Here is a 25,074-nt window from a genome sequence, read left to right on the forward strand (position 1 = left end):
TGGAGCACACAAAATGAATGACGACTATGCCTCATGATGAGTTGGACAATCTGAGACCTAGGCGTGTTAAAATGTGATCATAGTATCATAGTATCATTAGTAGAATCGTAATTACATTGGCACTTTTAGTGACTTAGAGTAGGGTAACTGGATGTCCCTGTTCACACGAGACAGTCTCAGTTTTGAGCCTTATGTCCCAGAAAATTCACCCAAACCCAGTGATTTGTCCCAGTTTTATACAAGAAATGTCCCACGTTTTCCTATTTTTGAAAAATATGGGGCATTATATTATCATTTGTTTAGCTAAAATACAGAAAACATTGCTTGAAAATGACCATAAGGCAAAAAATAAAATAAAATAAAAATGCACCAGTAGAAGTTCCTCAGATTATATACTGACTCACAAGTGAGTTAACAATGGACAAAGTTACATGCTCTTTTCACTATTACATATACAGTACACCAACCATCCCAACCTGGGTGTGTCCTAGTTTTTGATTTTGAAAATCTGGTCACTCTAGGTTAGAAGATTTTCCACAATTAAATAAGATCACTTATGGCCCTTTTCTATTTACACATTTCTGTTGATGAGTGATTGTTGTGTCAACAACCACAAAGCTCTGTATTTTAACAGAAGTACAAAAAAACATTGCAACAGAATATAGCCTAATTACAATATGCTGTAAATCACTTCTACTCTTGAAACAGTTGTGTCCCTGCCGTGGTGACCCATCATGACATTTCCTCTGACTGACAACGGAAGGTGTGGGCCTATGTGTTAAATTTTTTACAGTACTCATTTCCTGTCTGCCCTCACACTAAGTTCCCCATGATGTAGTCTACTGGACAGTGGCCTATTTCAATCAATCTGTTTGGCTATTTAATTAATAACAAGTGCAGAATATGTACTTTCTCTAACACCTTTCTGGTCTGTATTCAATCTATTTCAATCCTTTTCTATTCATGATAAAAAAAATAAATAATAATAATAAAAATAATAATAAAGATTAAGAAAACAGATAATCAAACTTGAGGAAGAATCGATTAGCCTACACCTTAGCAATTGGTAAAACAAAAATAGCTTTGTGACCTGATTGCACTGACACAACTCATTGAATTACCAAGTAACATAATGATCCAGATGCCATCTCACACTGACACAGAAAAACAATTCATCTGGTTCTTTAGATAAGACAGTGGGTATGGTTTGCTTTTTGAGTTTACCATAACAAATTATTGATTCAACAGTATTTTTGTAGTTAGATCAGTTTCAAACTCAAACATCTCAAACTTGCCAGTCCTGGAACTTCCTTAAAATCAGAAAAGTTGCACAGTGCACCTTTAACAGAATAGTATTATATGTAGTATAGTTTCATACAGAGGAAGCTTGTGGATCACCACTAAAAACACTTTACATACTATCAACAGACTTTACACGCTGCATACATAACTCCCCAGCCCATAAATACTTGGAAACAACACCTTGTAAAAACAATATTGCAACATCAACGCCAATAGACTCTCTATACTTAGCAGCACTTTTAGTAGCCCAGGTTTTCTCCACATGAGCCTGTATGTTTGCATAGCTGATTGTTTATTTACATTGGTCTGAGGGGCAAAGACTACAAGCCTGCCCTGTGGTGCATCATGGTCTAAAGGTACTGATTCTCACTTATTTTTTTTCTACCACCATCACTGCCCTGAACAACATAAGTCTTTATTCTGTTTATATTTTTGGTGGGAAGTTGGAGCATGTGCAGTGGTCACTTTAAGCACCATGACCCACGGGACCTCTGGCTTTTAGTACGAAAAACGTGTGGCCAGACAGGCATGGTCAACAAATATACTGACCGACAATCACTCATCACGTGCTAAAAAAGTGAGTAGGGAAAAGTGGTACAAGAGGTCGTTTCAGGCTTGGTTGACCAGAGCTAAACTAGAATAATGAAATCTGCACGTGTGGCTTCAATTCATGGGGGCCAGAAATACTCAGATTTGCACATAAATGTCTGTTTGACTAAAAGTTTGTTATATTCTGTGAACATTGGCTGTTTGTGGGATGTTCAATGTGCATCAATCAAGAAGTCACCATGGTGTATTTTCGTAGCACTATCTTTGCTTCTGTTTGCATGTTCAGCCTGTTTGGTTTCAGTACCTCGTAAATTCTCTGAGTGTTTGCATAACAGGGCATGCATAGTTCACTTATGACTGTTCTGCATTATACATCACTTTTTATCTAAGTTTTAATCTATCTTTAAAAGGCAAGGAACTATTATGTATATTAAAGGTGCATTGTGTAACTTTCCTGGTGGAGAGCCCGTCAAATGCTTTTCTCCATGGAAATGTTGTTGCTTTATCTGGAATGTTTCACAGTATGATACTAAACCTTTATATCTTCAGAGAGACCAAACCAGACCACATTATAGGTCAGATCTGCAGAGAGGCAACCCTCCTCAGAATACTTGTTTTTAAGATATAAAACCACCTGTAAACGAATGAATGTAAGATAGAGCTGATAGATCTGTCATACTGTGGAACATTCCAGGCAGAGCATTGACATATCCATAGAAACAAGATGAAACACCAGAAAAGTTACACAGTGCACCTTTAATGTAAAAGTTATGAAATTACAAGCATATCTTGTCATGTAAAATTATCTGTGTAACAAAATTATTTTTCTTAAATCAAGCAGGATCCGATTTTTATTTTAAGTGCAAAAGTACTTATTCTTATTCTTATTCTTATTTCAGGTATATCTACTTAGGTGTTAGTAGATTTGTTTTAAGTTTCAAACCAGTGCTATCAAATTGAAAATGGCTTCTGGATTGGAACTGAAAAAGCAGTAACTATATACTGAAAATTGTAACTAGATATATTACCTTTAGCGGTGTAGCTGGGGTTTAACGTTTGTTTCATAACTTCTCTACTTTACTGTGGGGTCACTAGAGGTCAGAGCATGTGCCTAGAAGGGCTTGAGGTACACAATCTTGGGTGTAACCAGGTTGTTCTTTCATCATTTAATTCTATTGTATAACTCCAATCCAGTAGGATTGTACGAATTATTAATATGGACGTAAACATTACTTAAATTATGCAATCAAACAACTATATTTCATGTCAAATAAAAAAGTGAAAAGTTCAATGGCCAGTTAATCCTATGACTGAAAAGACTATAATCACAGCTGCTCACACTAAAATCTACAGATTAACCTTGTTTTGATTTGAGTGATGCGTTTCATTGAGTATAAAGAATGTGGCTATTGATCCACAGAGGGAATGACCTGAAGGCTTCTCTTCAGTTGACAGTTTAGATCACTTGTGTCAGTGTGTCTACGTATGTGTATGTGTATGTGTCAGTGTGTACGTGTAGGTGTGCATGCATGCGTGTGACAGACAACGTGACTAACAATCTTGGATGCGTATGAAAACAACTGTTTACACACCCAAGCACTTGTATATTTGTAAGAAATGTATCAGTAAGACAGGCTGAGACAGAACCAATAAAACAAATGTTGCAATACAGGCCTATAAGCTTGCTCTTGATCCTCATTCTCTTCTGTTGAAAATTGAAATGATTTACTGTCATAAGTCAATATCTAGGGACTCAGTTTAGCAACAACTTAGTAAATAAAATTCCTTCTGTGAAACCTAATTTCTATGAAAACATGTAATATTAGTCCTATAAGGTTCAAACTTGTGAAGGTGTAACTGTTCACTGTTCTCATATATTTTCTGCTTTCCTTTGATATTTAAACTGAAAATCTGGAACAAGTTCAGGTCACTTCAGTTGAAGTAGGTTATTAACTTAACCAAGAACCTCTTACAAAACGTTTCGCTGAATCCCAGACTTAGCAATTGCGTTCATATGATATGCTCCCCATAGACTTCTAGCCACTTCAAAATGTGCATTAATATTAAGGTGACAGAAACACAGTTATTGACAAGTGATTGTTGGGTTTCAGAAGACAGCACAAAATTCTATATTCTAATAATGTTTTAAATTAATATTGTTGCAGGTTTAACTTGCGATATAGCAAATTTAAGGCTATAGACAATACCAGAAATTTACCTTTGAGATATTTCTAATGAGAATACCATATAATCAACAGAGGGAACTGGCTCTTCCCCCCATCTGGGCTGTTCTGGGAGTACAACATCATCAGCACATTTGACAATCTGAAAACCACCAATTGAACTACAGCTGAAAATTAAAATGATGTTTTATTTTTATTGTTAACACCCTATAATTACAAGCAGTATTGTGTCCTCTCATTATTTTGTAAGAAAGGGGTGGTTGTCAATAAGCAGTTACTGACCAGTACTTCACTTAGTTTCTTGTGTAGGCCTGCAAAAATATTTGTCAGCATGTTATACTATACCTACTTCAACACTCTACTTGTTTTTTGACTGAGCCTCAAGTATTTTATTTTTATTGAGTCCAATATCACTTTAGCCATTGAACTAAAAGTATGAAGGCCTCTGCATGTTGTTTTTATCTGACATTACCTCAAACACGCAAACTCTAAAATTATTGTTTTGTCCCCACTAATTATTCTTAATACTATCATTTATTTTATGTTCTATTCGTTTTTCATTATCATCATTAGAATGTGCCCACAGCCATAACTACAGTGTTTGTGAATGCAACGGGAAAAAAACTTGTTTACATTTTATCCCATGGTGTGAAACCTTTAATTAAGCCTCCTCAGTTGTAAACTAGGTCATCACCACCCTTACAAATATAGCTAAAAGCAAAATGCATTTGTCTTTGTGAAATGAGAGCTGTCAAGGATAAATCACAAGTGTTCAAAACTTTAAATGACTACTAGCACAACAATCGACACAGAGTGTGAAAAATATTCTCACAAAAAATTCTTGACTTTTGACCTGAAATGTCATTGCATTATGAAAAAGCTGCCTTCTATATATATATATATATATATATATATATATATATATATATATATATATATATATATATATATATATATATATATATATATATAGACCATAACCCAAAATGTTGTAACTTCACCACTGAATAACTGGTTTACATAATGATTTACATATATTTCACCTTGGATGACCTACCTAAGTCAATCCATATGCATGCATTAGGCATGTGTTTATAATATAATTTACATCATTACTAGTATATTGAATTGGTACTATTGTTATTGAGTAATAGTAATGACTGATGATGACAGATGAACTACTGCTTCGCCAAAGCAGTGTTGGTTTTTAAAATTGTCCAGTTGCTATTTGAAATGCCAGTATAGTGTATTCTCATACTAACATTCTCATATTAACATATTAATGTCAACTCTATACATAAGTGCTTCAGATTGTATTATTTTAATACAATGGTTATGCAAACACATTAATTCAAAGAAGATGTACTCTAATTATCATATGATCCTTTAACTAAATCATTCTTTTCCTCAGAACTATATTAATCCAATTTGGAATTATATGTAACAATGTGATGAAGAAACAAAAGAGAAGTGAAGAAATAGGCCAATGGGGGCCATAGTGGCAGTGGTTATTGGTGAATTGGGGACAGATAAATGCATACTCTGGCAGTTCATTGCAATAACTAAATGTGCCATAGTCTTTATAATACTGCTTCCATATTGATTTGACTTTGTTCCTGATCCTTGGACTAGTCCCATCTTTTGAAATCCCCTATAGGCTGTATGGGAAAATATAAGCAAGGTGACACAGTAGGCCTGTTCTCTTGGGATGTCGTGCCTGCATGAACCTGTCAACTTTCACCAGCGACATTACAGCACCATCTGGATCTCACTCCGGTTATGATTTTTAAAGAGTAACTCTGTAGTATACCCATGCGGCCACGAGGGGGCGTACATGAACAATGGAACTGGGGTGAGTACGACAAGTGTTGACTGTTACCAGTATTTACTTTCTCAGAAAACTTTTTAGTTGGATTTAGATGGAGGATATAACTGTAAAAGAACACCATGTGATTTCAGTTTTTATCAGTCAGAACACACCCAGAAAGCCAGTAGGCCTACACCCACTACAAAAAGGGGTGTTCAAGCTTTTTTTTCCCCTCTCGGGCCAAAATGAGTGGACCGGGGCCAAATCTTTGAATATTTTTAATGTAAAAAGTGTCTCTGCAGATACATTATCAAATTGTATTTAATTATTGTGTGTTTGGGAGTAAAACTACTATGGGTAACTCCTCACACTTACTCACCTAGGAAAAAAAAGTGCAATATTGAATCAAAATAGACATTTCCTCAATCTGCACTCTGCGCGCACCCCTTGACCTTTGACTTAGACACCAAGGCGACTATGATGCCCAATGTAAATGTGGCAGCAACAGCAACAGTTTGCTTTGCTGCAACAAAACCTGAATTTCCCTCGAGATCAATAAAGTCTCTCTCTCTCTCTCTCTCTCTCTCTCTCTCTCTCTCTCTCTCTCTCTCTCTCTCTCTCCCCTCGCTCTCCCTCAAGAGCAACAGGTTTGGCCCACTCTGATACACTCTGACACCCTGATAGAAGTTTGGTGCAGCTAGCAAAATGATCCAGGGTTCGACACAGGTACAAAGGTCAGGTTGTCAATTCAATGAAACAGCTTATTCAAAATAATTGTGGTCACTGTATTGGTAGCAGCACTAGTAATAGGCCCGCATCAATCACAATAGTAGGCATAACAAACTGAAAGTTAAACAGATATTGTAATAGATAATAGCCTACAATTATATTTCGTATGTTAAATGTATAGAAAGTTATAATATGATACCAAGCTGCTCCCCTTTGAAAACTTTGACTTGCAAATGGTCAAGCACTCATTTAGAAGCAGCTCCTAGAAGCAGCATGTCATCACAGGTGTCTCAGTCTGTGTAAGTTTTGCTTATTGGATCTGTTCATTTATTCTGCTGGTCTCAAATATCACTTGTAAACATGAATCTATCTGAAGGGGTGGTGGTTAAAGGCATTCTCTATTGGCTCATTCAGGTGAAGTGTCCTAGTGGAGATATTAACTAGTTCAGTTTAGTGGTTAATATAAGGCGCCAGCAGGTTACAAGAGAAGGCTTTCATAGCTGAGCATAAGTGTCTGGAAATATTTAGACCTACATTTAGCTATGTTTAGGAATCAAGTTAATTGTGCAAAAAGCTAAGCAAACTGACCAAAAGGGCCAAGTATGAGATGCTTACTTTTCTCTGTTTGGGAAAACTGACATTAATTGTGGTTAGTTACCCCACAGGTCCAATATACCTACTTTAATTAAAAATGAAATAACATCTGGTCATACATAGATGTTTTTTTTTCGTGTCATTGACTGAAGCATAGTTTAAATAGCTCACCCTATGAAATCTAAATCGGATCTAATGTAGACAGCCATAGCCACTGCACTGTATACTTCACAATACTGAAGTACTGAAGTAGAGCTTATGGAACTCTGGACATATGTTTATTCAAATATACATATTTGAAGAATTAATCCAAGTTGTCACATGCTGTTACAAATAGATTTTGTGGTTCAGTAATTACCACTTTTGCCAAAATGACTAACATTCAAAATCAAGATTGTAAAAAGTTGCATGTTCCCTGCTTCGATTCCTCTGTTAGGCAGAAGTAATAGAAGGTTGAATGAAACAAATGTCCTTGGACAATATGTAAACATGAATTTTGGATTGTCTTGATCTAAGAATTCTATTTGCCAAGCCTTGATGTTCATTGATGGACATGGTTTAGGAGTAGAATCTGATCACATATTATGAAAGATTTGAGTCATGAAAAAATGGAACCGTCCATAAAACTATCTCTGGCCTGTGAGAACCACATCATTCTCTATATGAATCATCACTATTCAGAGCCAAACAGTGGGGCTTTATACTCAGTCTACATTATCATATGCCGCTCAGCACAAGGACTATGCTTACAGTCACTTGTGATCACTGAACAACACTGCATGTATGTTCTGACCTTTGACCTTTAAAACTGCTATACTCAAAGAAGAGCAGTTTTCAGAAAATTAGGGCAAAAACTTTTCTTTCTGTAATTTTAAGGAAAGTCTGTGAGGGTGTACATTATGCACTTTCCTATTACATTTTTTATTGGGTGAGTAAGACAAAATGGGAGGGTTCAAACCCAAAAGAGAAACAGGAAACGAAGCAGACTCATTCCAGGGGCATGCAACACTGGGCATGTGCATATGAAGAGATATTTGCAATCCACAAATCAAAAGTTCTGAGTTTTATTCAGTTTTATTGGTCTCAGTGAAAAACATACACATTTTAAAGTCATCTGCTTATTACTTTCTGTTTAATTGTATCGATTGTATCTGCTGTTTTTGTAGTTGTACTCACACTGTCACATTTGCATGCCTATATACATTTTATGTGCTTGCACAAGTAAAGTCTGTGTGGTCACTCATTGTGGGCATCGTGTGACTTACATGAATGACATTCATGACTCACCCCACAGCTGGGCTCTAGGTTGCGAGGGCCAGTGTGATAAAGACATGGATCAGCACATAACACATCCACACTGCTGCTTTGGATGCAACAGGATCTTTGATCTTCTGTTGTGGAGACAAAGGCATATCGAACTATGACTAACATAGTGTAAATCCTTTGCTTCCCTACCTTCATGACATTTTATGGGGGGTGCTATTGATTCCCTTTATTAGTTACTAACCTGGGACTTTAAAAAAGTGAAGACATTTTTGAGGATGGGCAACTGCCTGTGCCCCATTTCATACCTGGTTCATATAAATATTTAAAGCAACTGAGAAGAGATAAAAGAAGTCATAGACACAATCAGTGTACCCTATATTAAAGTTTGCATCAAAAGTGCTTGCATTGTCTCACCATGTTAATGGTGAATGTTCAATGAGAACAATGCTATCATTAAAAAAATGGTCAGTGTTTGTTTCCTTCCAAATTGATTGTGAATGATTTTTTAATCCCCAAAAACCACTAAGACCTGTTCATCTACTGCCATTGTGTCCTTTGGCAAAAGATTTAACCTTGCCGCTGTGTGAATTTGGTTGGTGGTGATGGGGGGGCGGCAATGTAACAGATTGGCAGCCTTGTTTCAGTCGCCCTAGAGTAAATGTGCATACAGAAAAGGCTACCATTACCCCCAGGTGTGAAGAGTAGAGTGAGGTTCGCAATGCAATGTAAAGCATATTTAGTTGTTTAGAGCTACTTGAATCTGATGTATTATTAATAAAACAAATGCACAAATCTATCCCCAGGTATTTCCATTAATATTTCTAAAAGTATTGGTATTGCCATTTTAAATGTTTCTGTTCGAGAGATGTGTATATCACTTGTAAAATATGTTATTAATGACTTTTTAAACCAAAATGCATATTGTAGGTAAGTCAAAATAGATCTTACATACGTTGGAAACATTTGTTGGGAAAATCTTTCACTCATTGCCATTTTAATCAATCAGAAAGTATTCATCCGCCCCATGGTATATTTTGCAGTGCGTTATTGGGGCAAAGCACTACCCTGGCGGAGTGATTTGAGGAGGACTACACCCAAGCGGCTGTCCTGTTGCAGCGCTTCTCTTCGTTTCCAAGACCAGACCAGAAGAAAGCCGGGACGTGCGGAGCCGGGGGGTTTATCTGCTGGAGGCCTGTTAAACCACAGATAATCACAGCTTCCTTGTCGTTTCAAGAGACGCCAGCGGCCTAACTTGACCCATCGCACCCTTTCCTCTTAGAACTAATTAGACAAAATGTCCTGGCAAAGCTACGTGGACAACCTGATGGCTGATGGCAGCTGCCAGGACGCGGCCATTGTTGGGTACACGGACGCCAAATACGTCTGGGCATCGAATGCCGGTGGTATCTTTGCCAACATCACGGTTAGTACACTTGATATATCAGTAATGTATTGTATACCGAAGGCTAAAAGTACAATGAAGTGCAGTCCGTGTGTCTGCAGAGACAGGCCTCGTTGGGTTGAATGGGGTTAAGGAAAGCAGTGGGGTACACATGGTATCCAGCGGCACGCAGACACCACTTTTCTTCTCGGCTGATGATTCTTCTTTTTTTTCCTCTTTCGGTAGACTTGTAAAACCGTCAGATGCCAAAATGTGATTGAAAATACAATGCAGTGTTCAATGAAAAAGAAAAGGCCAGTCACATAACGGGACGCCGAAGCTAAATGCTAACCGCTAGTTAGCTTGTTAGCATAAACTAGCTCAAAATACCGGTTAGATAAGTCTACAATAGGGCAAAACAATACATTTCGTACAAGTGGTGGCCATAATAACGTTTTTTAGATACAGTTGATACCATGTGTATTTACATTTTTTTTTTGTGGCAATCTCTCGTATAAAAATGCCGACTCAATTACTGAGTAGTGTGATGTGAACATTAATTAGCAGAACTGCAGCTTGGTGCTAGGTTTAATCGGGCCGCTCCCGTCAGAAGAATCAGATCATTTCTGTAACGCTGTGAGCGCAGGCTCCGTGGCCCAGGCTCACTCTCTACTCAGGCATCAGTCCTTCCGTCCGCACATCTCTTTTGTGAATCGCTCTGCCGCTACCGCCCCTCGTTTTCAAGATGGCGGATCGGTCCTCCTTATTCATTTTTATTCATGCCTTCCAACCTAGCGGCTTGTCAAAAGGCTTGGTCACAGTTATAGCTTTGATTCCCCCCCCCCTTCTAATTGGGGATTACAGGCTATAACATGACAACACTTTGTATCGTTATTACGTACATTTTGTTTCCAATATTTTTTTCAGCTTCGAGTTTGACTTATAAATTATTAGACAATAAAAGGAGTTTTGTGAAGCGTTCTTGAATGATTGGGCAAAAAAAAAAACATTAAATTTGCATCATGGTTACCAATCTGTTAATATTCAGCCTGTGGTGTCAACCTGAATGTCTTGTATAATAAAACTTGACCTGGCCTCAATCATTTTCTGATTGAAACCCGTTGGCGACGTGACTTGCCGAGTACATTTGGCGTTTTTCCATTGAACGGGCAAAAGCTCCCTTGCTGCTAGCATGCTGCTTTGCTAACCTCTTCCACTGCATGAAGCCTGAGCTGTTTGCTATGACTCTGCAATTCTGGACCGAGGGGCGACGCCTTTTGTTCTGGTGACTGGTTTTACTTGAATTTCTCTGCTGTCAAAAGTGTCCATGCTTCCACGTTCAATAAGATAAAATACAGCAATGATGCAATGCCTTTATAGCATCTTAGCATAACGCTTTAGTCAGCTTCACTGGGCCTCTGAGATTTCAATACAGTGATGCTTAACCATTTAACTGCAGTACATCATTAGTTTGAGAGACAAACTGGATCTGACAGCTTGTTAATGAATATTTGACTGTAGTTTATTTATATACAATACATTTCCAATTCTTGGCACATTCACTGCCTACATTACATTTTGGAGAAAAATGTGACAGTACTTTACTGACATGCAGGGCTCTTGAGTGCTGTCCTTGACTGGATTTGACTTACAAATATTGTACATAATCTAGATATTCCATGTAAACACTTGTATTTGTTCAGGACATTTTTGTATGCCTTCTATTTTATCTATTGTTAAATAATATTTGTCTCTTTAAAGCCTGAAGAAATTGACGTGATAACAGGAAAGGACCGGGAGGGCTTCTTCACCTGTGGGCTGACCCTAGGCAGTAAAAAGTGCTCCGTAATCAGAGACAGCCTCCAAATTGATGCCGACTGGACAATGGACATCCGGACGAAGAGTCAAGGAGGAGAGCCAACATACAACATTTCTGTAGGGAAAGCCGGCAAAGGTGAGCATAACACATGGCAGAGAGAAGCCTGAAGTAGTGCTGCTTAGGTAGTAGAAGCTGTGGGCTGCTTTGGCATAGCTGTCTGCTGAATTGTAGTACTTCTATCTTAATGCATGTGGGTTAGATCTTGGATGCACCTTTCCTCAATATATGATGAACACAAATGTTCTTACCTTGACAGGTCTTACAGGATGGCGCAGTTAATTTAGAACTGGGCTCAAAATAATTGCTTATTCAGAGTGTATGGAATCTGACTGCAATTGCACTGTTTGTAGTATCAACAGTTAAACTGTCTAATAAGTAAGGTTTTATTTCAGCTTTAGAAGTTATATTTAATGGAAAATATTGGGTTCAGTTGTAGACTTGTATGCCGTATCACATTGCCTTTCTGGGCCCCAGCCCTGTCCTTTACAATTTAAACTTAACATGTTCTGGCCTCTTTGGTTTTCACAGAATGACCTAAACTGCATGCAGTGTCTTCCCTTTGTTAACACGCCTGTGTACTTTGGAAGTAATATCTTTCCCTCACTTGCATATCCACTGTTAACGATAAGTACACACACTGACATGTATTGAGGAGAGGTACAAGCATGCAGTGATAACCTGCACGTGCACCCCTTTGGTAGTTGTCTCAATAGTGAGTAGATTCTTGCATTGCCTTGCTGCTGGTATGTTACAGAGAAATCTCACTTCAACACTAAAATATCTGCCATTTCAAGTAACAGAAATCCGTTCTTGTATTTACAGTAAATCAATATCGCATTAATTTATATGTAGGGCAGGATGATTGCTTGCATGCACAAGAATTGTCTTATAAGAATAAATGGCTTTTTATATTTGCTGAACATTAAAAAAGACTCTTATGTATTACCATTTAACATAATAATAGTCAAATTTAGTCCTCCAAAGTCTGCTCCTCTCTGCTCCAAACCACATGCCTATACTGACCGAGGATTTGCGGTAGACCTCTCAAAAAGGACCCAAGCTGATAATTGATGATTTGGAAATTACTGAATCTTGAGTCAAATTTGATTAGTTGCCTAGCCCTATTTGTGAGTCAATTGAATTTTATATTTTCAACTTGATTCATTCACAAAGAAGACTCCTGTTTCTCTCCCTTTCTGCTGTCCTCACTTTGTTTCTGTGTGAGATGTCTTGTCTACCACCAGCAGCACTGATTAGGGAAGGACAGTTTATAGATCCAACCTTCAGCTTTAAGTTAGTGCCTTGCTTTGTGTAGGTCTCCTCTGTAGCTGCTCACCTGCTGTTTGTGGCTCTGGTCTTTTCACTGTGATCTTCTCCTTCTAAATGTTCCTTCTGTCTCTTTTCTTCCAGTCTTGGTCTTGGTAATGGGCAAAGAAGGGGTCCATGGAGGCGGATTGAATAAGAAGGCATACTCAATGGCAAAATATTTGAGGGATTCAGGGTTTTAGTCCTGGGTTGGTTTAGTCGAGGGGAAAAAACAATTAAAAAGCAAAACAAAAAACACAAAAACTGAAAAATCAAATAAAAAATGAAAATAATAACTGTTAAGCCCACGTTTGCCCCAAAGCTGTCCTGTTTAAACAAAGTCCCAGCAGCATTTCTGACACAGCAGTTTAAAATATGCCCCGTGTATTTCCACTTGATTTAAAGTGGCTATAAATGATATGATTTGTCCAACAGTGCTGTCATCATGTCAATTTATTTTGCTTTTTTCCTTTGTACTCCAGCATTGGTTTTTGTCATGGGAAAGGAAGGTATCCATGGAGGGTCGCTCAACAAGAAAACATATGAGATGGCCGATTACCTGAGGAAGTCTGGATACTAAAAGCAAGCCTGTTCCCAGCCACCTAGCAGCTCACCCTTACCACCCTGTTGCATTTCACACGACTTCTAGTTAGTCCTTTCTTTCTGCCTTCTTTATTTTTTTACTTTGAAATCTCCAACCATTTTCCCCTTTCCAAACCCACCCTCATCCCATCCCCTTTTAAAACAATTGCGCTGTGTATCCCTGGCCCCATTTTAAAGCACTAAACCATAGAAAAGGTGTGCATGTTGCTAAACAGGATGTCAACATTTATACTTGACTCAGACCAGCAGATTTTGGCCATACACTGAAATGAAGGCTATTCTATTAATGAAGGAATATATTTTAGTCATGCTGCCCTTTACTTACTCTTCCCCCTACCCCCCTCCCTCTTAAGCAGTTGTTGCCTTTAGAGTACTTATGTGGAAACTCATCATGTCTTCCTATTTAATTTTCTGCAAGGTGAGACCACACATATCTCTGGTCATTTCAACACTAGCTAACGATTCTTTTCATTTTTTTTGCCAAATTTCCCCATGTTTTCCCTTTTAACAAAGTCCAAGTACCCCCCTCCCTCCCATTCTTATAACACTAAACATAGGGGTTTGATGGTGTCTGGATCAGATCAGGAAACGATTACATATTCGTTAAGATGCTGGTAGCTTCGCCCGCCCCGCGTCAGAACCACAGACCTGGACATTCCACAGTACTAAAGGCTCAGGCACTTAATAAGTTTGTTTGCCAGCTCCTGTAATGTTATTGTTTATGAAGGCTGCCATTTTTGGACAGTAGATATCCCACCTTATATCCATCTGGAATTTTTTTTTTTTTTTTTTATTGGACCAAGTTTAGTTGGGTGTTTTTACAAATGCTCCAAATCATGTGAAGGTTGACTACTACCTTTTATTTTCTGAAGGAAACTAACCAGGCATTGTACCATGGTTAAAATATGAAGCTACAGGGGAGGTAAGGGTGGGAGAAGTCATTTCAATGTTTATTTCTTTATTGTTAAAAAGCATTTGTACAAAACCATGCTATGTTGACAACTCTAAAACTGTGGAATAAATTGCCTTCTACTCTAGTTGACTGAAGTGGGGTATCGCATGATCTGTCCATGCTCAGTACTGCTAAATGCGAGTCCACAATATATAACACTAAAAGTAGAAATGACTGAAGATGCAATTGGTTGGAACAATGACACTAATGTATGTCTTGTTGAACTTAACTGCAGAACCTGTGTATCTTGTGCCATAAAGTAGAGAGATCTGTTATTGTAAGATGGACCCACTGTCACCTTTCATTGGCACTTTTTTTTTCTTTTGGCTTCTGCTCCACTGTTAGGCATTGTGGGATATGTGTACTCAAGTCCTGTTTGCTGATTTGTTAATTTCTTTTCCTCAACACTTTTCTTACATCTGGGATACAGCCTCTTTAATGCATCTGATTCCATATGCATCAACCAAGAAATGCCATAAATTGATTTATCACCTTGTTTACAGACAGATCAAAATAAATTTATTCCAACCAGTGAACTGTTTATTATTTTTTTTCTAGTTTAATAAAATGCATTCTGTTAACTGCTATGGGTTAGAATATTGTGCATGTTAAATTATTCCCACTGCGAATAATTACTGAAGTAGCCATGTATCTGCAATGCTACTTTTATTAGCTGGTTTCATTTAAATTAAGGCAAATTTAGAATTAAAACCAGATGTTTCCAAATCGGTCCACCCAGCAGGAGAACAGTTTAATGTCCAGGTTTATGAAGTTAATGAAGTAATACAGCTGGTATTGGGGCTGAATCTTGAATCCAAATTTACGCTTTCAATTGTTCATTAAATTTACTTAAAGGATCCTTCAGTGCCGCATCTGGATGCTCCACATTTTGAAGGGTTTAGTGCTTGTAGCCATTGTTTTATTTCTATAAATGCTGTAATAAAGTTAGATGGGTTAAATCTTTTATTGATGTAGATTACATGATTGGAAAAAAAAACAAAGGCAACAGGGTTTAACATGAGTAAATCAAGAGATACAATCTGTATAAAACAATCTTAATGTGTTATAAGGCCTATAAATCAACATTGGGTGATTGGTTTGAGCAACCAAATATTTTACCACCATCATCGCTGACAGTTTTCACAAATCGCTGTAGAGGGTCCCAAACGTGAAGGTGACTGTACATGAGCTGCTTAGGCTCTTTAGCTGTAAACCTGTGGCACATGAGACTGGAGCAGTGCTCTAAATAAACAGGTGAGTTGGCATAACGATTTACAGTGGTCTTATGTTTATATGAGCTGAATTTCCCAAATAATTCTGCATAGTGTTAACTAAATGTATTTACAGTGTCCTTATGGCATTTAAGAACATAATCAAACAACTTGATTTAGACATTTCATATATACACAGTACAGAAATCACTTTGTAGAAACTGAAGCTTCTGCCCCTGGATTAGCATACAGTACTGACCTGCTACTGTACAGAGTACACCACTGACATCTCATCAGCACCAATTCCACAATCAACATGATACACTAAAGTGTGGGAGACCACCACCATGTGAAGCCCCCCAAAGTCTTTTGTGTAAAGCTGAAACAGGCAGACAGTTCGGCCCAGATCAGGCTCTGGGCAGGTCGTGGTCCTCAGAACAGGCCCGCTGCATCTGCACCACCACAGTCTCCACAGTCACTTCTTGCTCACTGTCGCTGCTGTCCAGCTCCTCCTCGTCATACTCTGACGACTCTTGGTCCTGCTCCGAGCGGGACGCAGCAGAGATCGTGCCAAAGGAGTGTGCGCTGGTTGAGGCCAGAGAGCGCAACAGAGGTGTGCTCTCAGACACTTCCTCATTCTCATCTGCACCGCTGTCCCCCTCCGAGTCCGAGTCCGAGTCGTCCTGGGACGGGACCACCTTCTGCTTGCACACGGGACAGGTTTTCTTTGTTTTGGTCAGCCAGGGGTCCACACATTTACTGTGATAGGCTGAGAGCAGAAACAAAGTTATTTCATGGATGTGACACAATTAAACTAACTCTGACTATAACCATATCCAATATTTGATCATTATGCTGTGAATGATACCTATAAACTCACCATGGGAACAAGGCAGCACTCTGAGTTTGTCTCCCTCTTCATACTCGTCCAGACAGATGGCACACACATCATAGCTGTCCCCTGGGTCACAAACAGTACAACTTGTCAGCCACTTCCACTACATGTGTTTCTTATATAAATTAACTATACGTCTGATAATGAAGTCATGTGAACACGAGTGACGCAAGCTCAGAACTAATATGATTCAATGAGTCATGTTAAAACTACTTGTGGCATCTCAAATTAATTAAATTCTTAAGGCCACAACAGCATTGTCCCCTCCCTTACATTTAAGTATTTACTGAGATTAGAACCAGCAGAAGCAGATTTTGGGACAATGTAGGAGACCAAAAAACTGAGCTAAGGAATGTATCTACACTCCCTGTGGAATTCCAAAGGTTTCTTCTTCGCTCCTTCCCGTCTTCTCGTATGAGGCAGGAGGAAGAGGGAGCGAGCCTTGTGTTTATGTAAGCTCTAAATGACCATGTTTTCCCTGACTCGGCCCTCTGTATCCGCGCCAGGCTCACATGTGACCGTATAAGGATGAGGAGTCACATCAAAAAACTTCCTACCTCCCCTTCCTCCAAAAGCAATTGAACGTTTATAATAAAGCACATTTTATTCTAATAAGTGTTAGTGCAAGAGAACTGTAGGACGACATATGAGCAATAACCAAAAATGGACTTCAGGACAGATATTGTCAGAAAAGGTTCAGCTGTTTCATAGACCAAAGTTGATCAGACTTTAAAAAAAATTCTTAAGTCAAGTAAAAGGTTTAATAATAATAAAATCTACTGATATATGGTATATGCATAGTTTTTTAGACTTTTAACTGTCAAGTATTCTGAAAAACAGCTCAATAAGTAACAAATGGTGAGAAACATTCGGAGCTGTGCAGCAGAGCCATAACTCTACAGGCTGAGCTGGTCATCCCATGTCAGAGAACAAATTAAGCCAGTCGAGCTGATCAAAGCGCCTCCCAGGAGCATTACTTACTCCTCGTTTCAGGAATCAGCTAGTGATTTCATTACAGTGATCCCATTTGAGTAAATACTGTACTGTACAAGCCCAGTTGTACAAGATAAAAAGTGTGACTTTGACTCAGTTTTAGTACTGTTTACAGTGTACATCTTTGGAATACCATTTCTCATTTACAGCAGGCTGCCGACAGTCCAGTTCTCAAAGGAGCCACACTGAACTAGTGAACTTCAACTATTTAGTAAAGTGTAGCAGAGCTTCAGCAGAGACAGACAGAGGAGTCCTCTGACAGCAGCATGCCTTTCAAACAATGACACACTGCAGCTGCTCTGTTCACTGTCCCGCCCAAACACAGCAAAGGTGGAGCCAGAGGAGGAGATGGTCCAAACAAGAGGTCAGGGAGAACCCAAGAAGCACCACCAAAAACAACAAGTCTAACATGTGTAACTAGGCTTTTACTGACTGTTGATAATACGTTCAAACTCCACCTATGATCAGTTTTCAGCTCTAAGTGAATGGCCCTGATGCAAGGCCCTGAAATAAAAGCAGTTAAGCCAACATCAAAATGGCGTTGTGCACTCAGACAGCAGTGGCAGCTGGATTACATAATCTCGCACACTGACACAGATCTTGTGCTGCTGGCTGCAGTTCAGACTGGAGGTATTGTGTTCCAATTTCATGGGTACCATGGTTTCTATTAACATTCATCATTTCCATTCATACAGACTCCCTTTGTGTCCCTCCCATCTCAAGTATCCTTATATTAACATAGGACTAGTTATGAAACTCATTTGAGCAGGTATCAATACTTACAGAAAAACTTTTTAAGACAATTTTATTTTTCATTAATAGTTATATCATCTATATCAGAAGTAGCATCATGCATTTTTCTTAACCACACCATCAATGAATAATGTGAGCTAAGACCGCCTATTTCAGAAAGCAGCTCTTTTTGTCTGACTGATCTAATCCAAGGACCAAGTGTTTGTAATGACTGTAACTCTCAGGCCCTCAACAGCACCCACTGCAGTACAGGCCAAGGCGCATTAGGCTCCCTGCCCACTCAAAGCAAGGCTCACATCAATACACTGAACCTCCAGGCAGTCCAAAAACCTCACAATCGGAAGTAGAACAAGTATTAAATGCCACATAAATCAGGAAAAACAAAGGTGAAATACAGCAACACTGCTAATGTGATGACTATGATTACAGAGTGCTTTGGTATGATCTAACATTAGCTAATTTGAAAAAAAAAAAAGAAAGAAAGAACACAGTAAAATAATAGTCAACACTAATTTTTAGGCCTTTTGCACCTCATTTTTAGAGTGACTCAGTGGATTCGTCACCTTGTTCCTGTGACTGTGCTAACAAAGGGCCACTTCCTGGATATGAAAACTGTTCGGCACCGAGTTTGCAGTTTGCAAACCTGTCACAGAGTAACCAAATCTATGAAAAATTAACAACCCAACGTCTGTTAACACATGTGCGGCTATGTACCTCAAATCACATAATCACTTATTTTAGCAGCTTTGGAACTGGCCATTTACAATTCACAAGAACGATCTCTATATAAATCCTACACAGCTGATTGGACTGAGGGTCTTTCCAGTGCAAATGAGCAAAATACAGCTGCAGAGACAAGTCCTGCAGACAAAGTTAAGCATACCACGAGGATTTGAACTGCAAAACAATAACCAGACTGACCTTTCTACAGGGAAAACCTATCCAATTATTTTAACAGTAGAGTTATTTTTTGGTCAGTTCTTGTATGTGACATATAGGGCTGGGTAATATGGAAATACAATTTTTTCTTCCTCATAAATTGACTAATCACACATTTTTACATTTTATTTTGTCCTATTAAAATGTATTTCAATATTTATTTCTTGAGCATAAATACAGACTTTGAATCATTGTCATTTAACACACAAGTTGTCAAATTCCACATGCTTTTACTGATAGTGGTTTGACCATAGACCTTTTGCAATAAAGGGCCCATAGTGAAAACACTCTGTTCCACCTTCTGATGTCATGTGGCAATACAGCAAGTCCTCCACTGTGTTTTTAAACTTCATACACCTTCACTAGAATCATCTGGATGATTTTAGCTTGCCAATTTCTGACAGTTTCTACTGAAAGAAAGATAAAAGGTAAGCATGCAACGATATCCAAATTTCTCGGTACGATATTATCACAATATGCATCTCACGATACGATATTTATGGTGATATTTTGGAGAGGCTAATGTAATGAATTAAAAGTAAAAGAAGTATAAAATATATTTCTTTGTGTTGTTTGCACTCAAATGAATCATGGGATATATATGTATGTATATACGCTGTTGCTACTATAAAACCATGCATTTAAGCAAAGGAGCTTGTAATTCGATACATTGTGAAAGCCCATGATATTATTGTGAGACTTTTGACGATACAATATAACGATATTTCGGTTATTGTTACATCCCTAGTAAAAGGTAGTTGTTAACTTGAAAACTACCACTACATGGCGTCACAGTTTGGAACAGAGCTTTGGAGATGTAGACAGACCAGTTATAAAAGGTTATTCAAGCATGTGTGAATGAAACAAAACACAACTCTAGGTATATTTTTAGTAACAACATTATGTCATGGCTAAAAGCTCACAGGAGTCAATTTGCCTAATATAGGAGCTTTAAAAGACCAAAATATATCATTGATGATTAGAAATGACTGAATCATTTCATCATTTATGCATCCCTAATGACATATTTCTTTGACCTTCTTTAACATACTTTACTTCAGCGTGAGTACAGTGAATGCAGTGAGACGCCGTACATTCCAGGCAGTCAGTCATGTGTCCGTTTTCAACAGAGAGGAGCTCTACTCTGCCAAGGAGCGCTTTGGGTGGAAATCAAGTCCATATTAATCTGATTAGCTCCAAGGTGCACAGCTCCACGAGGAATGAAGTGTCGTAATGCAATGATGGCATCTCCACACTGTGCCAGATCATGTGAGGGAGTGCAATGCTACAAGTCCTCACGAAATAAAGTTTTGAAATAGCAAAAAGAGACAAAAATAAAACTATTTAACCAGGGCTGGGAGATAAGACAATAAAAATGTAATTATGATCTGATCCTTGTGATATTTTGCAATTCTGATGATGCTATAATTCACTGCTTCTATGTTTAAAGGTGCACTGTGTAACTCTTAAAGACAGTATAAAGCTACTTAGTGCGCATAAATGATAAGAAAATAATACTTTGTATACACCATTTGGTAACATTAAGTCTAACTATCAGTTTTTAATAATCTTACTGGTCTCATTCCTGTAGAGCATCTGTAGTTAACAATCTTGACCCACTAATGCATTAATTTTGTCATTAAAAATTCTCTGTTTTTAATGGTTTAATGGTTTTGAGGTCTCTACTGCTTCTTTATACTAGTGCTTTACCTTTCTTGTATTTGTGAATGGGAAGTTTCTTTAATTGATCCTTGCGTAGACGACTTCTCCGAGCTCTCCGCCGATCCTGGACAAACTTTGTAATCTAAAAATAAAATAAGACATGATAATCAGTACGAGTATCTTTTTGCACACATCTAAATGCTGTATATTCACAAGTAAAACCCACTATACTAGTATAAACACTGTGGTGCAGCAGTTTTGCCAAGAGCTCTGTCTACCCAAAACAGAAATAGTATGTACCATAAAGACAACGATGAGGATGAGGCAGATTCCTACAATGATGAGGAAAGGAATCAAGTAGTACTCAAGGGGCAGGCTGAAGTCTGGCAGCAGGACCACGTGACCGCTGTAGGAACAATGCAACGTATATGTTTAAGTATATTTTAAAATAGAGATACAACATAAAGGATGTGTAACTGAGATCTACAGCAAGTGTCTAATGACCATTTACTTTTGTCAGGATTCAACACCATTTTTAACCACCCGCTTGGCCCCATGGAAATGTTACGTCCTTCACTGAAATGTTTCACAGTGTAGCATTAAATATTTCTAAGTTTTATTAAATTATACTAGTTTTAATGACCACAAAATACCTTGAAAACTTTTGACCCAGTATCCCTTGCTTGCCTCCATAGAGATGTATAGACAAGTTTAATGCCGAATTGAAGAACCTTTCAAGCAAGGTAATAACAGCTCCATGGAGACAAACAGGTGGCAGATTCCACAGAAAATGAAGATACATAGTGCTCCATTAACAGGCCAAAAACCTGTGATTCAGCTTATCTAAATAGGCTGTTTTTTAGTTCTTTTAGCTAATTTAATTCCTCACCAAATCTCAGCCATGTTTGGCATTCACTGCTTTGCCAAAGACTTGTGAGATGGTGTCACATACCAAGCTGCCAGAGATGTGAAGAAACTGGACTTTGATTCAATGAGGCTCTAACAGGCTGGGACATTTCATCACCATATTATTTCTCCAACAGAAGTGACACCACATCACAGGCACATCCTCTGATATGATCTATTACAGAGGCCATGCTGTGTCATTAAAGGTTTGGCTGCATTGTGGAGAAGGAAAACACAAGGGATGCACTAATCCAGCTTTTCAGTTTTTATACCAATTCTGATACTACAGATTTAAGTATCTGCCAATAACCAATACCACAGAAGAGACTTATTTACTTTAAACTAATCTTTAAACTAAAATAAAATAAGACAAAGCTGATCCAAATGTGTTATTTATCGCTCAAGTAATCACAGAATAAGTTTATATAAATAAAAATTCAAACATAATGAGACTTCTTGGCCAACTATGACCAGCAAAGAGTCTTATTACATCAATTTTCTTGGCCCAACCAGCATCCCTAGAAAACACATGATTAAAATGTTGAATTAAAACATGACTTACCCCTTTTCAAATGTGTAGTCTTCTTTGAGGGAGTTGGCAGCTTCTTCACTCACAAAAACAGATGGGATGTCTATCTGCTTCATGATATCCACTAGAGATACAAAACACACACAGTAAAGCTAAGGCAAGTGCATTATGTAATATTTAATTGCAAAAGAAAATTTTGATTATGAGTTTTGGGGAATGAAACAAAAATCTCCAATGAGTTAAATGTGACCCAGAATATACAGCATGAAGACAAGCAAGAGGTTGGCCATTTACCAGAAAAATTATAATGCAACTTTAAAGGTGATTATGCGTTTATTTTATTTTCACTTGTAGTTTGTCTTCTTCTTAGGACCTAAAATGACCTAACATGTAATAATTAAATACATTTTATAGTAATATGCAATAACTAAAGGACAAAAAAGGACCACAGTAAGACCAACAGAAACAACACAAAAATTATTGAGAATTTGAAGTTGGGTGGAGTTGTCTTGCTGCAGGGGAACTCAATGTGACTTGGGATGGGACATTTCAAGAGACTATTAAATCAAAACACAAAAGCAATCACACGAAACTATGCAACCAATGTGGAGATCACGTGGTGAGTGACAAGTGACGTACAATCATTGGATCCCATGCTGATCAGGTCATCGGAGTCTACATTGTGAACAATCGCTGCTTTGTATCCTGCTTTCTGTGCATTCAGGACCTGTGAAGAAACCAATATTAATTTAGTGTTCAGCCAGGACAGGTAATTATTTTGGTCATATGAATTCCCTCGAAAAATTCATTTTGGTAGATAGGGATGGGAAAATAAACAATAACACTGTTTAAATAATAATTTATGGTACATTTGGACAATTTTGATAATCAAGACAATTGCCTTTCAACCACCAAACTTACAACAAAGTACAATTCTATAATAGTTAACATTCACAACATTAACAATTAATTCTAATATATTAATTTATACTGCACAATTTAAATAATTATTGTGATATTATTGACTCAAAATTGCCTCATGTCTGTGATGGTGATACTTGAAGTGCATATGGCATGTTTTTGTGTTTTTTCTAATTATTCCTTGGTTTGGTGGGAGATTAAGTGCTAGGTTTAAAAAATGTGTAGTCTAACCCTTCCTATGCACTTTAAGCCAATACTTTCACATAAAATAATAAGAGGACAACTATTTTAATTGTAACCACAGAAATGAAGACCACAATAATGTACAATAGCACACCCATTCATTTACAAAAGATTAATGGAAGACTTGAAATGTCAGTGCAATAAAGTGTTTTACTATTTAGGGGCTGTTGAAATACAAGGAAACCATTTTAAAAGTTTCCTACTTAGATGAAGGCACCTTTTTATAGCCAGAGCGTAGTACCTTTGATGGGAAACTATAAAACATATTCAAAATAGTAGAGTTGTGCACGGGAAACTGACGTCATGAGGGTTTTGCATCTGCCAGGCTGTTTTTGTGGCTCCTGTATCCTGTGTAACCATTGTTGGAGCTTCGTGCTAACTGCAGATGTAGTGGATGAAATAGGATGTGACAAAGCTATCTTGAAATGAATCCTGTTACAGTCTGCCTGCTTCATACAGTAGAGATGTGAAAGAGATGTGTCTCATCTGAAAATGTGTGGGAGACAACGCTTTCAATGGATTGTGTGAATGTTAGTCAAAATATCAAGGAAAAGCATTCAAACTCTATTCTAAATCTATTAAATAACTCAGCAATGCACGAGATAAGCAAATAAGCAAGAAAAATTAAATAAAGGAAGGAATATGAGAAAAATAAAAGCTGAATAACTCAAACTGATTTTAATATTACAGAAGTATTAAATCATGTTTATTTTCCCTCTAACAGTAGAGAAAGCAATCTACATCAAGTGATCTTTAGGTGTTAAAATGGTAGGGTATGACGAATTTTATTTTAAATGTCAAAAACATTACCCATCTACGCTACTAGATACATTTTATTACACCAGGGGTCTCCAACCTTCAACTCAGGCACTTCCAGAAGCTCTCCACCCCCTTCTAAGTGGCTCTCTAAGGGATTTCTGCATTATACATTTATACGTATTGTGCTGAATCACAAACATTTTATGAATTAAATGCCTATTACCATTGTAAATGTATCATTTTGTGCACTCATAAATGGATAATGGTTTATGTTTCATAGGCCTCTAACTGTACCCCATCTAAAGTTTGCACTGGCTCTAATAGGTAGCTCACCAGAAAAAAAAAGATTGGAGACCCCTGTATTACACCATGTATATCTGCTGTGCCAAGTGCTACCTTTCAGTTTTATTTGAAAAAAATACAATGACAGAGAAGGCCATTTTCTGGTGCTCCAAAAAGTGTTTGGTACTTTCAGTGATGCAAAAACTACTTTGGTTTGTGGTGAACAATGTGCTGGTGTCGTCTGGGTGAATGCTGTTACAGATGTGCTTTTGTGAGAGCCTTGTCAGTGTAATTTTATGCACAGGCATACGTGAGGCAGCGTGTTTAGCCTCAACAGCATTGTGATGCCATGCGTTTGGCCTCTAACAATGTATTGTGCACAAGTATCAATGGCCCCTCCTGTCCTGTGTGAGAAGGAGTCTGGGTGAAGA

At 37.9% G+C, this 25,074-nt stretch overlaps 2 protein-coding genes across 3 annotated transcripts; one reads left to right on the plus strand and one right to left on the minus strand.

Annotated features, from left to right (window-relative positions):
* The first annotated feature begins 9,502 nt into the window (after positions 1-9,502).
* Positions 9,503-15,086, plus strand: LOC110160164 (profilin-2-like). 2 transcript variants are annotated; one of them, XM_055157706.1, is made up of 3 exons: positions 9,503-9,853; positions 11,573-11,765; positions 13,101-13,471. In XM_055157706.1, exons 1-3 carry the CDS (start codon positions 9,725-9,727, stop codon positions 13,196-13,198), a joined length of 420 nt encoding a protein of 139 aa, XP_055013681.1. In that variant the 5' UTR covers positions 9,503-9,724; the 3' UTR covers positions 13,199-13,471. The 2 variants fall into 2 exon arrangements, with proteins under 2 accessions (XP_055013681.1, XP_055013680.1); XM_055157705.1 differs by lacking the exon at positions 13,101-13,471 and adding an exon at positions 13,478-15,086 and having other exon boundaries at positions 9,519-9,853.
* A 409-nt stretch (positions 15,087-15,495) lies between these two features.
* On the minus strand, positions 15,496-24,185 carry rnf13 (ring finger protein 13). Its single transcript, XM_055157704.1, has 6 exons — positions 23,078-24,185; positions 22,472-22,562; positions 21,304-21,409; positions 21,052-21,145; positions 16,642-16,722; positions 15,496-16,530 (listed from the first exon to the last, which is right to left on the minus strand). Exons 1-6 carry the CDS (start codon positions 23,091-23,093, stop codon positions 16,169-16,171), a joined length of 750 nt encoding a protein of 249 aa, XP_055013679.1. The 5' UTR covers positions 23,094-24,185; the 3' UTR covers positions 15,496-16,168.
* Positions 24,186-25,074: the final 889 nt, after the last annotated feature.

Source organism: Boleophthalmus pectinirostris, unplaced genomic scaffold, assembly GCF_026225935.1.
Source record: "Boleophthalmus pectinirostris isolate CB_2022bp ecotype Guang Dong unplaced genomic scaffold, ASM2622593v1 HiC_scaffold_214, whole genome shotgun sequence".
In the NCBI taxonomy this organism is placed as follows: domain Eukaryota; kingdom Metazoa; phylum Chordata; class Actinopteri; order Gobiiformes; family Gobiidae; genus Boleophthalmus; species Boleophthalmus pectinirostris.